Below are 15,836 nucleotides of genomic sequence, written 5' to 3'. Positions count from 1 at the left end.
ACCCACCACCCCCCCCCCCACCACCCCTATGCACTCACTCACACACACACTCACACACACCCTTTGTCATAGTGCTGATAGTCTCCCTCCCATCCCTAAACTGCAGCTCAGAGTCAGTATGTGAGGGCAGCTGAAATTAGTCTATCAGGATTTTCTCTGGTCTCTGTGCTGATCATGGATTTTTCTGTCTACCTCCTGACTCTGCTTTCCCTCCTGTCTCAGTGCACAGGTAAGACACACAAACACACAAAGACACACATACACAAGCTTACAACACTGTGATTAAAAAAATCAATTTTCAAATGCTGTGCATGCTTTGGTTCAGTTTTTGGAGCCTATTTTGCACCTTGCCCTCCCTGCAACTCAAATGTTAATTCAGCTTGACTTTTAATATATTCAGTTGCAGAGCTAGAAGTAATTTACAACAAACTGACAAGACTGATCCAACATTTAATAGAGTCATGTCCCAACTTATTTAAAAAATCTAAGCTTTAAAACTTTATCTCTACCTGAGAGTGAGATACATTTAGTATTTGTTGAAATTAAAAAATGATGATGGTGAAGTGACTGTTTTTGGCTGAACTGATAACTGGTTGACGAACTCAACTGCTCAGTTTTTAAGAGGGCTTCATCTTATTTTAATTCCAAAAATGTTAGAAACAACCTGCTGAAAATGTCATGGTGGTCTCATTCATCAAAGGTCTAATGAGACAAACAACCAATAGTACCAATTTGGCGTCATACACTCAACACCATTTCCTTATAAGTCCCTAAAAGGCAACACAAGTAAAGTTTTAACTAGTTTTGTTTGTCTAAAATCAAATCATCTATGCCCAGTTCCCCACAGACGAGTTACAAAGGTCAACAAGTGATGCACTTATGTTCGCCGCGTCAATAAACTGTTACGTAAATTATGTATTTCCAGGGGGTTAGCATCGCACCGATCCCCTTAGATCAATGTGATTTTCCCACCGCATTTCAGAATATGTTAGACTCTATGCTGCAAATACAAGTTAAAGATACTCCAGTTAAATGTGTGGAATGTTATAATCACAAAGAAGCTAACGTAGGCAAAAAGCTACATCACTAGTCCAAGGGGAGCGTGCCGATGTTCCAACATTTCCTTTTCCATAAATTTGTCCAGATTTGATCCCCTTTCTCCCAACTTGGTAGCCAATTATGCCCAACCTATTATCCAGTAGTGCATTGACTACATATTGAATATAGCTTTTAGTCTAAATCTGGTGCGCCCATCTCTTTGTTTATTGCAAACATTTAATGTAAGTGCACGTTGTCCTTTTAAATAAACTAACTAAGTAGCACAGAGGCCTCGCATTGACAAAGCGGCAACCTCCGGTCTAAAATATGAGTCCAATGCGGAAGTGCTAAAAACTGCAGTTCATCGAGGATCCACTTGAGGCTGGCTCCGGAAGTACCGGAAACCACATACACACCAATTCAAAGAAGCAGATCTTTACAGCAGAAATAAACATGTTTACAGCCTGGTACAAAAGACGAGTGTAGTCTGGATAGCTCATTTCTTGATCGGCACACACTGTGAGGGGGGTGATTTTTTTCTAACGTGGCAATTTCAAAGATATTGAGATTACGAGTCTTCCAATGAGAGGCACAGCTTACTTGATTGACAGCTGTTGGCGAGGAGGCTCAAAGCCCGCCTCTTTATCATAGTTTGCATTCCTAATTTTGAAAAGGTCCTAGAAATGTGGGAACATAGGGCTGAGGGACCATTGGGCTGTGGGAACATAGGGATGACCTCAGCCTACGTTAGCCCCATGCTAGCACCCGCCTTTGCTTTGTACCTCGACACTGAGCTTTCCACCAAAGTGTTCCATGTTGTAAAACATGTAAAAGGTAAAAATCTCTTGATCTTGTGTTAAGCGCAGGTCTTATTTCAGGCGTCTACCCAAAACCTCATTCAAAAATAACATTGATGTGGGGCGCTGGTAGCCTAGCGGTCTAAGCGCCCCACACACTGAGACTATAGTCCTCGTCGCAGAGGTCGCTGGTTCAACTACTGGCCGCAACCTTTTCCTGCATGTCTTCCCTCACTCTTTACTCTCCACGTTTCCTGTCTCTCTACAGCTGTCCTGTCTAATAAAAGCAAAAGTCCCAAAAATATAATTTTAAAAATAACATTGATTTTTATTTTAACCAGGTGGTTGAAAATGCTAACTCATGTCTGGCATCTAGAATGAGCTAACGCTAGCTAACACAATGCTACTGCCGGGCTAATTAGCTAGAAATCCCTTGAATGGACTAAATTGTTTTCTGTTTTGAGTTCAGATTTTAATGCTAAGAATGTTTAATTTCTTTATTTACCTCCATGATACTGTGTGTAAGACTTAAACCACAGATGATGATGAATAAGCTAACGATATTTGAGAATAAAAAAGGGGAAAGAGAATAGAGAATGAAAAGAACTGAAGCTGTTGGAGTTTTTCTCCAATGTCTTATCTTTGACTTTCCTGTGCTTCCCACTTCGGCCCACAGGAGTCCGTGCCAGGTGGAGGACAGCCAACCTCCACCTGTGCATTGTTCTCAGTTGGTGAGAACCGTTCTCCCCTTTCAAAGAACGGCATTGTGGGTTAATCTGTGTTCCTATATTAGCTAAATGGTTCTCTTTAGCGCCCTTCATTCCCACTGTGGAGTCAAACACTGGACTTTCTTTCACATCAAGCAACACAATACACAACTAAGTGACTTCATCAGCACCTGTTGGATGGATGCGTTTAATGCAGCGATGCAGGGCCAGATCAGGTGTTGGATAAAAGTTTTACGAGCCAGTGATTCACTTTATACTAAAAGCAATCACAACTGGTCTTATAATTAAAATCACTGTATGTCTCTTTGTAAACAGTTGGGTTTAGATGCACATGTGAGCTGACTTCATTCATTTTTATTATACGTTGTTGGAGAGGGATTACAACTATAAGCCTCCACTGTTATCATTGATTTAAAAAGCATTATGATCATGGCTGCCATCTTTATCATATCCAGGTCTGTCAATACGTCTGTTTGATGAGTGTAGCTCAGCCTGAGGACTGATTTTCATATCTGATTGGTTAATGGAATGGGCTTTTTGGATCTGGCAGTAAGAAAGAAGGAAAAATCTATCGGCACGTCGAGCAGAGCATCTATTGTTATAAACTAAGAGATGTTTGTCATACAAACTTTTATTATTAAAACGGTTGTAATAACTTAAATTTTTAAAGAGGCTTTCAACGGACAAAAGTTTGCTTTACACCTAGGCAGTGGTGTACTCAAGGGGGGCCTGATGCCCTCATGTCCAAAAGTAACCGTGCTGAAGTGCCCCTTGGATTCTGCTGTAGTAGATAAACATTACAAAGTGCCTTCTTTTGTGGCCTTTCAGTGGAAAACCCATAAAAAGTACCCTGTGGATGCACTCAAGTGTATAAAATCTTAAAAAGAAAGTGCCCTCCAAATCCCCAACGAATGTATAAAATGTAAAACAGTGCCCTCTGGATCCCCAATGAATGTATGAAATGTAAAAAAGGACTCTCTGGATGCCCTTGAATGTGTGAAAGGTAAAAAAAAAAGGACCTTCTGGATCCTCCACGAATGTTTAAAAACATTTTTTTTTAAAAAGGACTCTCTGGATTCCGAACAAATGTTTAAAACTTTTTAAAAAGTACACTCTGGATATTCCTCAAATGTATAAAATGTAAAAAAAAAAAAGGACTCTTTGGATGCCCTTGAATGTATTTAAGGTAAAACACTGCCCTCTGGATCCCCAATGAATGCGGAAAGTTGATTTGATTTGATTTGATGACTTTATTTCGAACATGTAAAAGTAAAAAAAATACAATAAAAAAAAAGCAGAAAAGAAGAAAGAGTTATACAAACATAAAATAAAAAGAAACAGTTTTACAAAAGAAACAAAATCAATGTTAGCAAGCAGTGAAACAATTTACTCTACATGTACGAAAAGGAGTAGGAAGAAGTTTAAAACTTATCTAATCCCTCTATTCACTATTTTCTGCCATTATATGAGTGCAGTCCCACATGTCAAATCTTCATATATTATCTTCATATTTATGCTAACAAACAAAAGTAAACCCCTCGTGATTATATACACTTGTCTTCCTCCTTGTACCTTATTAAAATCATTTCTTTGTACTTCTTCTTGAATTGAATTATGTTCAGACATTGCTTTAGTTCCATACTGAGACTGTTCCACAGTCTCAGACTGAAACACAAAAGCTTTTCCTTGTGGTCCGAACACTCATCATCTTTAATCTCAACTTCCCTCTGAAGTTATAACCCCCCTCTCTTTCAAAGAATAATCTTTGAATATTAAGATAAGATTTTTGCTAGCCTTGTACACAATTTGTGCAGTTTTACAATCTATGAGGTCAAATAATTTCAGTGATTTTGATTTGAGGAACAATGAATTTGTGTGTTCGCGGAAATCAACATTGTGAACTATTCTTTTAGTTGGAGTCAGCTTTTTTGATATTGCACCTGCCATCTTTTGCGTTCAGAAAACCAATGGATGACATCACGCAGACTAAGTTTATAGGCTCGAACTTATTGCCAGTTCAAGGTGGGATATTTACACCCCTACGCTGCATCTCACCTGACGTAATGGTTGCTCCATCGCTGATCCTCAGTCAGAGATAGTAACAGAGGTGTAATGGGGGAATGGGGGATGCAATGTGTTGCTTTGATGCCCACGTGTAATGGCTCATGTTTGGTTCAGTCTATTAGATGGATTTGCCACATGAAATATTTTGGCCTAGAATATCTTATACCAGAAAATAAAATAATAGTATTGTAAATAATAATAATAATAATAATAATAATAATAATAATAATAATAATAATAATAATAATAATAATAATAAATAAATAAAAATAGAAAATTGTCTTCATTTTGTTGATTTCTCTGCTGGATTACTTTGAAGTAATTTTGTTGATCGAGCAAAGACTTTCTAGAACAAACATCAAAACAGATTCTTAACCACTGCATTTTCAAAACTAAGTATACTCTTTAATTTTAAACTCTGTACAATTAACAAATAATATAGAATACTTGTATGTGCTGAGCCTTTGTTGCTACAATGGCTTTCTAGATTTCTACATATCCTGTAGTGCTTTTCATTTAAAGTCCAACATTTTCAAAGATTGTTTTGCCTGGGCAGCTCCATCCCTCCTTCATTTTCACTGTCTGTGATCTCTACACTCTTAAGTGCATCAAGGTGAGCCTGTCACACTGTCACCCACTCTGTCTTGTGACTGTTACACGTCATTAATCTGTCACTGCTGATGAATTTGTTTGCTTCATAGATGTGCATTCAGAGAACATATATTAAACTAAAGAGTACAAAGAGTGCTGCTGGAGGACAGGATTAGTGATGTGAGCATTAATTATTATCCTGGCTTATGTGAGAGGGAAAGTGTTTTCACCCGCTCGGACCCGTCAAAGTTCAGCTGCAGAGTCAGACACATTAGCGGACCAGCTGGTGGAAAACACTGTGGCTAATAGAGCGTGAAGATGAGAGGAATATAAACTCATTTATTAACTTATGAAAGCTGTGTTGTTTGGTACAGAGGAGAGGTGTCCTGAACAACAATAAACTGTGTGTCTGTGTGCTCCCTCTCCAGCTCAGTGGTGTTACCAGAGCCAGTACTCCTGTGATGACACATGCAGAGGTAAGACCACATGAGGCCACACCTGTGAGGAAAATACTAAAGAAAAAAGAACTCCTGGGACGAATTCATCATAAGATTTGATCTAGATGAGCTTCTCTAAGTACAGGTCCATAAGAGTCTGACTGGACGCCTCCTTGTTTTAAATGGTCTCAAATTTGAAAAAGGCAAGACCAGAAAACAGCTTAAATAAAAAGATATCAAAACTTTTTATTATACTACCAACTGTATGAACATGCAGTTTCTTCAAGAAGTGCTTTTGTGAACCATGACGAAAATATTAGCCACTGAAAAGCTGGAGTTTTCCTGAGAGACTGGTGGAGACCCAAACTGAGCCAACAGAGGTAGTTAACGTGCAAAAGCAGGGTGACCAGAATCCACAGAAGCCCTCAGTGGACATACATCTATGCAATTTATTAATTTAGATTTCCCAGATAACATGTTCATTTTTTATGTTTAGTCAAGATCCCGAATTATTGTGTTATCTCGAGACAACAACGCTAGTTTTCTCGTGAAAAGTTATTTCGGTTGTTTTCTCAAGGTGTTATCTTGGATTATTACCCGGCTTTCTTACTGCTCCTCTGGCTGTGTAAGATGCTTAATTCTGATTGGTCAAAATACCTTGCCGATGGTTATTAACTTTCACAAACATGAGCAACACCAGAGGCAAACTTCCTCCAAGCTAGTTGACACCATAGACCGTAAGGTGAGGTAATTACAGTTAGTTTCCGTTAGCATCGCATTCGTAAACAATGGCGTTACAGTGTTAATTCCAGTTAGCATGCTAAATCGGAAGGATTCGGACATTTTCATATCGGATCCTGTCCAGCAATATTAATAACAGCAGCGGAGCAGGTGAGAGAAACTTTAAGTTAACGGTCGCTACTAAGAAACTTAAATCATGAGCGGTGGTGATGATAGCAGCAGGGTTCAAAGTTGTGACATTTGCCTTGTTTGTTTTTAAAGGTGTGTGAACAAAGCAGATTTTTATATTACTGTGATTTCATTATCTTGAGAAGTTAGTTTACATTTGATAAATCTGTATTTTTACGGCGATCTAGAGAACCCAAGAATGAGCTGATCACTACATGTCACACCACCATTTCTCACACTAATGAGGCAAGAGAGGAGTTTGTGCTTTTGCAGCTTTTGGGATATGTGTTATAATGTTACTGTGATGCCTTCTTAATCACAGGGAAAAAGACAGGGGTTGTCACCTAAAGTAAACAAGATGAATAAGATGAGATCTCCAAAAAATAACTGGAAACTCCTCTTTAGCATGTGAAAATAGAGTAAATACAAAGTCTGACTGCATGTCAGTTAAGAGCTCATGGAAGAAACTCAATTTCAAACGTATATAAGTAGATAACTGTTAGTCTATGAGTGAGGTTATTTTATTAAGAGATACTGCACCATAACTGTTGTTTGACCTTGTTTGCTTTCCCCCTGATGCCCCTCATAAATACTTGGCTCTGTGTTGACCTGGACAAAGATGGAGAATAGCAAAGAGACACATTTCAGACAACAGATCATGATAACCTTGGGTTGTTTATAGCTGGCTCGTAGAAGTAAAGCTCTACAAATGTAAGATCCTACAAAACCCAAAATGCACCTAAGACGAGTCTTTCTCCCCCAAGCCGTGTTTACAACCAGTTCTTCAAGTTTTTGTTATGGCTTGTATTTTCTGTTGCTTTCACGGTTATTTTGCAATGAATCAAAACTTGGCAGAACAACTGAAAGCCAAATCAATCAATCTTTATTTATATAGCGCCAAATCACAGCAAACGTTACCTGAAGACTCTTTCCAAACAGAGCAGGTCTACACCGTCCTCTATGTTCTATTATTAACAAAGACCCAACATCAAGACAGGATCAGCTCCAGTCCCATCTTACAGACAGGACTCAGTCTGATCTCATCTTAATCCACCATGAGCAGAGCACTTTGCAGCATTTAGCAAGTTACAGTGGCAAGGACAAACTTCCTTTAACAGGCAGAAACCTCCAGCAGGACCAGACTCATGATAGACACACATCTGCTGAGACCGAGCTGGAGAGAGGGATAGAGGGAGATCTAGAGAGAGAGAGATGATAGTGGTGAGACAGATAGTAGCAGGACGTTTATGGCAGCAACTTAGAGGAACCTACGGGACAAGGGAGCTCAGGGACTCCAGAAAGGTCTATGGTTAGCAACTTTAATGGGACAGGAAGAGTTTAAGTAAGAGACAGGCAGAGAGAGGGGAGAGATAGGATCCCAGTGTGTCCAGTCTCTGCCTTCAAGCAATCTTTCCACACTAAAAGAAGTGACCTGGTTAATGCTATACTGTTAAACAGAGCTTTAAAGGCACTCTGTGATGTAGGAATTTCACCCAAGGTCACTGAAGAGGTAAAACTGTAATGTTGTTGCTGCTGCTGTTTGTGTTGTTCAGATCCCCACAGCTGGGCAGAGCAGTTTCCCAGCTGTGGAGGACTTCGCCAGTCACCGATCAACATCGTGACCAACAAAGTGCACGTCAACAGCGCCCTGCCACCCTTCGACTTCATCGGTCACACCAACACGAACAACATAACAGTGGAAAACAAAGGACACTCTGGTAATGAGGAGCGCAGTGAACTGTTCTGTTTCAATACTTGAAGTTTTAAAATCACACTAAGAGACAGTTTCTCTCTTCAGCTCATTTCATCCTGCCGCAGTCTGTTCGACTGACTGGAGGAGCTCTGCCCGGACTCTACAGAGCCGCACAGTTTCACTTCCACTGGGGAGGAAACGGGAGACCTGGTTCAGAGCACACCATAGATGGAGAGAGGTTCCCCATGGAGGTACTCAACTGCAGCTGGTATATTGTTTGTTGTGATGGAAAAGAGGAGCTATTGATCAGGATCAACAGTGGAGAAGTTGGAAAGAGAAAGTTGGACAAAATAGCAAAGCAATTAAAAAAAGGCTTTACGATAACACTGACAGTGTGAAGCATTGTGCCGTATTAAATGCATGACACTTTAACGCAATGATTCCCTAACTATGGGCTTTGACCAAGCGGCAACCTCCAGTCTTAAAGGTGACATATTACGCTCTTTTTCATCAAAATATTGGTATATTGGTCTAAGAGGTCCCCACAACATGTCTTTAAAGTTTATTGCTCAAAAAAACATTTTGAAATCAGATGTTGGCCTGCCTGTAAACCCCTCTTTTTCAGCCCTGCTCAGAACAGGCTATTTTCTGTGTCGTTGCCTTTAAATGAGAATGAGCTCTCTGACCACGCCCCCTCAGGAAGTGGATGTGCCCTCGGCTCTCCAGCACGTTGATCTAATGTTTACATGTTGGCTGAATATACACGGCTGCTCACAGACCCACGTTACTTCAACCCTCTGAATCTGATCCAGAATCTGATCCTGACGGAGAGGCGCCTGCAGCAGGACCTTTCTGAAGGATTGGTCACAGATTTAGTGTTTCTTGTTGTTTTATTTGTCAGTATGTCGACGTGTGTCTTGGTACACAGCTACGAACATGTAGCTATGTGGCTATGCTAACTAGCGCTAGCACTTTTCCAAGAAAAATAAAAATCATCCACTAGATCTTCAAATCTGCAGGCCTGGGGAGTAAAACCGACCTCTACCAGAAAGGCAGCAGGACCTTTCTGAAGGAAGCTCCGAGCTCTGACTTCCTGTTACAGACCGGATATTGTTGTTACGTAACAAAAACACTGAAAACTGAAACGGCTTGTTTCAGCACACATTTACAGAAAGGTGGAGAAATCAGAACAGGGGCAGAATGGATTTTTTTCATTTTCAGGGGGTTTATAGACATGCCAGGGACACGTATTTCAGGTAGAGAACTATTAAAAAGTCGATTTTGCATGATATGTCACCTTTAAAATATGAAGCCAATGCGGAAGTGCTAAAAACTGCAGTTCCTTGAGCGTCCACTAGAGGCTGGGTGCAGAAACATCGGAAACCACATACACACCATTTCAAAAAAGACGATCTTTGCAGCAGAAATAAACATGTTTACACCCAGGTTCAAAAAACTGTTTAGGTCTGAATAGCTAATTTTTCTCTCGGCACACACTGTACGAGAGTGAATTTTTCTTATAACAGTATTTTCGAAGATGTCAAACTTATGAGTTTTGCCCAAATAAGGGCATGGCTGACTTGATTGAAAGGCGGGCATCCTGCAGCTGTTCGCAAAAAGACTAAAGGCCTCTTGACCTCACACTAGATCAACAGACATTAGGTTGAGTTCAGCATTTCCAATATGGCACCCGCTGACGATCAGCTTCAAAACAGGGCTTCAGAATCAGACATAACGGATACAACATCCATATTCCATAGTTGGGACCCAAGAGGTCACTTATCATAAATCAGGAAATAAAATGCATGTTTTTAATTGTTTCAGTTCCCACTTTCTATGTTGCTTCCCAAACTGTTGTGTGCTGTGAGTTTTTGGCATAGGTTTTGGGATATTTGTGTATTTCAAAGAGAGCTGTTGCATTTTTAAGTAAGGGAGCAGATGCTGTATTACTCACACTGCTGTTTGGGGTTTTCAGCTGCATATAGTCCACATCAAGGAGCCGTACGGGTCTTTGGCAGAGGCAGAGCATGACATGGCGGGTATCGCTCTGCTTGCTTTCCTGTTTGAGGTAAAACAAAATGTATGTTCTAGTTTCTATGTGAAGAAAAAGAGGTTTGTGGTCTGAAGTTGATGCTCTATATTCACAGGAAACAACAGATGACCATCCTCATCTGGATGCAGTCATAGCTGCTTTGGGACGTGTGCAAAACAATGGTGAGATTTGTTCTTTGACCGTAGACAACTCAAAAAATAAGGTTTCCTATTAGCCTTTAATAGATCCAATCGTTTAATACTCATCAACTTTACAAAAAGCTCACCCTGTTTTAACTCCCCCTCTCTTCTCTCTGCGTTCAGGCAGCAGCTCGGTGATCCCAAACTTTCGACTCAGTGAATTCATCCCGACAGCAAAGGAGCTCCACAGCTATTACCGTTATGTGGGCTCCATGACGACTCCAGGGTGTGAGCAGGCGGTGGCATGGACGGTGTTTCACAGGACCCTGTCCATCAGCAGCCGACAGGTGATACATTGAAGGGTTGGAACGCTGGAGACAAACTGGTTCTAGTTCCTAAAAAGGGGGAAAAATACTTATATTGAACAGAACCTCCAAACTGACTTCGACAAGGGATATAATTACAATCAGATATGTTAAAGTTCTTTCATTCATTTAATGAGTTAGACTAAATACACTTAACAAGACACAACAAAAGTGTGCAGAGTAAAACATAATTACTTCTCATGAACAAACAAACAAACATGCAAATAAACGTTCCCGGTTAGGACTTTATTTTCAAAGATGATCTTGAAGCTCCTGAAAACTTTTGGTTTGTGTTTATTTTGGTGCCTCTTGTGGAAAAAACTATACCTCTCATCTTTTTTGCTAATTATGTTATGCACATGCTTAAGAATCAAAATAATCACTCAATGTGAATCTTTGCTGTGAATAATGCTAATGGCCAAATTCCACCGGATCCATCTCCGATCTGTCATGGCAGCGGATCTGAAACGTTTCTATTCTAGTCAATGTGTTAACTTCCACTGGATCCGCTCCGTTAGATTCGGGCCAGGTCTCTGATCCAGCAAGCTGGAGCCCTCCAGATCAGATATGCAAGACTACTATTTTTGCCGGATGCTGGAGCACGACGCATCAATCTCAACAGAGCAGATGGAGCGGGACAGGAAGTCAGGTTTCACCAAAACAAAATGAAAACATCCGGTTAATTTTCAGAATAAAACACTCTGTGTTATCACCAGATCGTATTTCACTTAACTACAACAACAAACCAAAGTCATGATGAGCGGAGCCAGGCCTGGAGTCAACAGGTCAGAGGTTTTCAGAGGACCAGAAAGACAACATGGATGAGGAGAGGAGGAGGAGAATCCTTGATTCAGTGATTACAGCAGGAAAACCTCGGTCACATGACTCCAGCTGTCCGGCGGTCCTGCTCCGTGCTGCGTTCTGAAAACACAGCTGGTGGGTGTTGACGGACGAGAGAGCACGGAGCCAGACCTGGGATCTGGTTGAAGTTTCAGTTTCAGCCATTAAAACTGTTAGAAATAACTGTATAAATCATCTATCCTGTCGCTGATGGTCTTGTTTGCTTTTGTTGCTCATAAAGAAACATCAGTGTCAATTTCCATGTGTTTCATAATCAGCTAAAAATCTCTTACAGGATCTTTAATCCGCCTCTTTGTGCAGCACAGTATGAAACTTGGATTCAGTTCATTCACTCACACCTTCCCTACCTCTTTCTCTCTTCCTCTCCTCTGCAGCTGGATGCGATCACTCGGCAGTGTCGGTTCTGGACCGGGCAGCCCATGAATGACATCTTCAGACCCACCCAGCCTCTGGACGGCAGAGTTGTGTACCGGTCCAAAGCAAGTGCAGCTCTGAGGAGTGTGATCCACCTGTGGGCCTGTGTTTTCTCAGTTACACTAATTACCACCGGTCTGATACATTGAACTAAATACTGCTGTATGTAGCTACACAGGAGAATACCTGAGATTGATGACAATGAGCTAATAATACAAAGCCCCGAAGACATGCACACAAAAAATTATCTTATATGCACAAACACAAACATGGGAACATAGGGCCTAATTTTCAGTGAAAAACAAATCTTAGAAATGTAGGAACATCAGGATGACCCCCTGCAAGATAGCTAACACGGCTAATAATAGCATTTGATTTTTAATCCACCTGTTGAGCTCGATTACAAAAAAATCAGTCTTAATGTGAGTTTATTTTCCTGCAGCATGTTAGGAGTAGGGACTTTTACTTCTGTTGACTTTCATGTAACTTTTCTCCCTTGTTTTATATTTTCTCAACATGCCTTTACATTAGCTCGGTCTGCTTTTCCTTATCTGCATTAATTTTCCAATGAGACAGGTGTAATAAATAAATCTGGATTAGGGGTTTAGAATATTTTCCCCCTTTCTGATGGACTGAGGGGAATTCCTTATTCCGATAGACAATTGAAGGGTTTCCTAAAAGTAATGTATACTTGTTAATTCTTAGGAACACCAAATGTATATAAATTCATGTTACCTTGTATATAACCAAAATAAATTAAACTACACAGAAATGAATCCCCAGATTGACTATAAAACATAAAAGGACACACTTGTTGATTTTATTTGAATGAAATTAGAGACTGATTTCTCTGTATAACATTTCAGACTTTGACCCTTTGCCTAAAACTGTTGTCAATAGAATTAAACTTTCCTTCACTTACCTTTTGTGTGATTATATTTTGTGCATTCATCAACACAGTGTTGTAGTCGAGTCCCCAAATCCGAGTTCGAGTCGAGTCCTCAGTCCTCTGTGTTTGAGTCCGAGTCCGAGTCCAAGTCACCAGAGAAAAATACGAGTCCGAGTCGAGTCCTCATGACTTGAGTCCGAGTCCAAGTCGAGTCCTCACCGATAATATTATATATTACAAGGAGGGCAGCCGTTTGGATCCAAACTACTGACTGTTAGACTGGCTGGGTGGAACCTTTTGGATGTGTAGGAAACACATTTATTTAATTAACATTAGTGTTGGAGCTATTTCCATCATTTTATGCCATAAATATAAATTATTCTAATACATTCATAATCATTTTACTTTATGTCATGTATATGTTGTTTGTATTAAGGGCAATGTAATGTGCATTATCATTATTTTATTTTAGTAAGCATTTTGATAGTTTGATTGTTTTCACCTGGATGGGCAGATAAGATAGGAGGGGCGGACACAGGGAGAGGTGAATGTTGTTGGGTTTTTTTTTTACCTGAAGAGGTTAGAGCACGAGGACGCTACAGACTGTTTAATGAGAATCTATCTTGTTTAATAAGACTTCAGAGAATCTGAAGTTTTTACTGGACATTTGAAATGTGTCTGATCCTGTACGATCCGCTCTCCCCCAGCTCTGTGGCCGGTTTGATTTTCAGTGTCGATTTTAGTAAATTGACGAGGTCTGACTGCCACTGCAGAGAGATTCTAATGAAATCCGGCCGGTGTGTCTGGAGATTAATTTATGAATGAAGTCACAGCGCTGTGTGACGTGCGTAAATGCGCTTCAGCTGCGCTTCAGTTGATGAGGGGACGCGCTCAGAGATTCTGCTGCACTGGGATCACTGCCGGTCTCCAATAAACTAACAATAAATCAAACAACTTCATAACTTTGGTTTAGTTATTTTAGTCGCTAATATTACCGTTACACTAACACAGTAAAGGGATGAACGGTCTCAAGAAACTTTAGCATCTCTCTCACTTTTCGGTTCATCCTGTACAGATGTCTGTTAAAGTTTGAGCTGGTCTCTTTCCTTGATGGGTCTCTTAAATCTCCAACATGTCGCTCTGCTCTCGCTGCATTTACTGTGAAATATTTGAAAGAAAAATGCTCAGCTGGCAGCGTCTTTTAATCCTGGCAGACGTCACGTGCACGCGCATGCAGGCGAACACTCGTGCCAGCCCTCGCTCTGAACGGAATACATTTTATGAAACATACAAAATCTAACACGAACATTAAAACAGTCGGTATCAATATATAAGCCCGAGTCCTCCTCTCTATCATCCGGGTCCTTTTGCAGTCAATGCTCGAGTCCGACCCCAAGTCCGAGTCATCAGCGCTCGAGTCCAAGTCAAGTCACGAGTCATCAGCGCTTGAGTCAAAGTCAAGTCCGAGTCATCAGCGCTTGAGTCAAAGTCAAGTCACGAGTCATCAGCGCTCGAGTCCAAGTCAAGTCACGAGTCATCAGTGCTCGAGTCCAAGTCAAGTCCGAGTCATCAGCGCTCGAGTCCAAGTCAAGTCACGAGTCATCAGTGCTCGAGTCCAAGTCAAGTCCGAGTCATCAGCGCTCGAGTCCAAGTCAAGTCACGAGTCATCAGCGCTCGAGTCCAAGTCAAGTCACGAGTCATCAGTGCTCGAGTCCAAGTCAAGTCACGAGTCATCAGTGCTCGAGTCCAAGTCAAGTCAGAGTCATCAGTGCTCGAGTCCAAGTCAAGTCAGAGTCATCAGTGCTCGAGTCCAAGTCAAGTCACGAGTCATCAGTGCTCGAGTCCAAGTCAAGTCACGAGCCCTCATTGCTCGAGTCCAAGTCAAGTCACGAGTCATCAGTGCTCGAGTCCAAGTCACGTCACGAGTCATCAGTGCTCGAGTCCAAGTCAAGTCCGAGTCATCAGCGCTTGAGTCAAAGTCAAGTCACGAGTCATCAGCGCTCGAGTCCAAGTCAAGTCACGAGTCATCAGTGCTCGAGTCCAAGTCAAGTCACGAGTCATCAGCGCTTGAGTCAAAGTCAAGTCACGAGTCATCAGCGCTCGAGTCCAAGTCAAGTCACGAATCATCAGTGCGAGTCCAAGTCAAGTCACGAGTCATCAGCGCTCGAGTCCAAGTCAAGTCCGAATCATCAGCGCTCGAGTCCAAGTCAAGTCACGAGTCATCAGCGCTCGAGTCCAAGTCAAGTCACGAGTCATCAGTGCTCGAGTCCAAGTCAAGTCAGAGTCATCAGCGCTCGAGTCCAAGTCAAGTCACGAGTCATCAGCGCTCGAGTCCAAGTCAAGTCACGAGTCATCAGCGCTCGAGTCCAAGTCAAGTCCGAGTAATCAGTGCTCGAGTCCAAGTCAAGTCACGAGTCATCAGTGCTCGAGTCCAAGTCAAGTCACGAGTCATCAGCGCTCGAGTCCAAGTCAAGTCACGAGTCATCAGCGCTCGAGTCCAAGTCAAGTCACGAGTCATCAGTGCTCGAGTCCAAGTCAAGTCCGAGTCATCAGCGCTCGAGTCCAAGTCAAGTCACGAGTCATCAGCGCTCGAGTCCAAGTCAAGTCCGAGTAATCAGCGCTCGAGTCCAAGTCAAGTCACGAGTCATCAGTGCTCGAGTCCAAGTCAAGTCACGAGTCATCAGCGCTCGAGTCCAAGTCAAGTCACGAGTCATCAGCGCTCGAGTCCAAGTCCTGGACTCGAGTACTACAACACTGCATCAACACTTCCTTCAGTTTTATCAGATGAACTGTAAATTGAAAGTTGTTCTACATTAGGGGTTTCCAAACTTTTCAGCCCGCGACCCCCAAAATATAAGTTCCAAAGACTCGTGCCCCC

At 41.5% G+C, this 15,836-nt stretch overlaps 1 protein-coding gene across 1 annotated transcript; it reads left to right on the top strand.

Moving 5' to 3' along the window:
* The first annotated feature begins 162 nt into the window (after positions 1-162).
* Positions 163-12,968, top strand: ca4c (carbonic anhydrase IV c). The gene is made up of 8 exons (XM_034684159.1): positions 163-229; positions 5,647-5,694; positions 8,118-8,282; positions 8,363-8,508; positions 10,233-10,325; positions 10,405-10,471; positions 10,613-10,776; positions 12,030-12,968. The coding sequence occupies exons 1-8, from the start codon at positions 175-177 to the stop codon at positions 12,216-12,218; spliced, it is 927 nt and encodes a 308-aa protein (XP_034540050.1). The 5' UTR covers positions 163-174; the 3' UTR covers positions 12,219-12,968.
* Positions 12,969-15,836: the final 2,868 nt, after the last annotated feature.

The sequence above is a fragment of the Notolabrus celidotus genome, chromosome 5, assembly GCF_009762535.1.
Source record: "Notolabrus celidotus isolate fNotCel1 chromosome 5, fNotCel1.pri, whole genome shotgun sequence".
Classification (NCBI taxonomy): Eukaryota; Metazoa; Chordata; class Actinopteri; order Labriformes; family Labridae; genus Notolabrus; species Notolabrus celidotus.
This window is presented reverse-complemented; position numbering and strand designations above follow the sequence as displayed.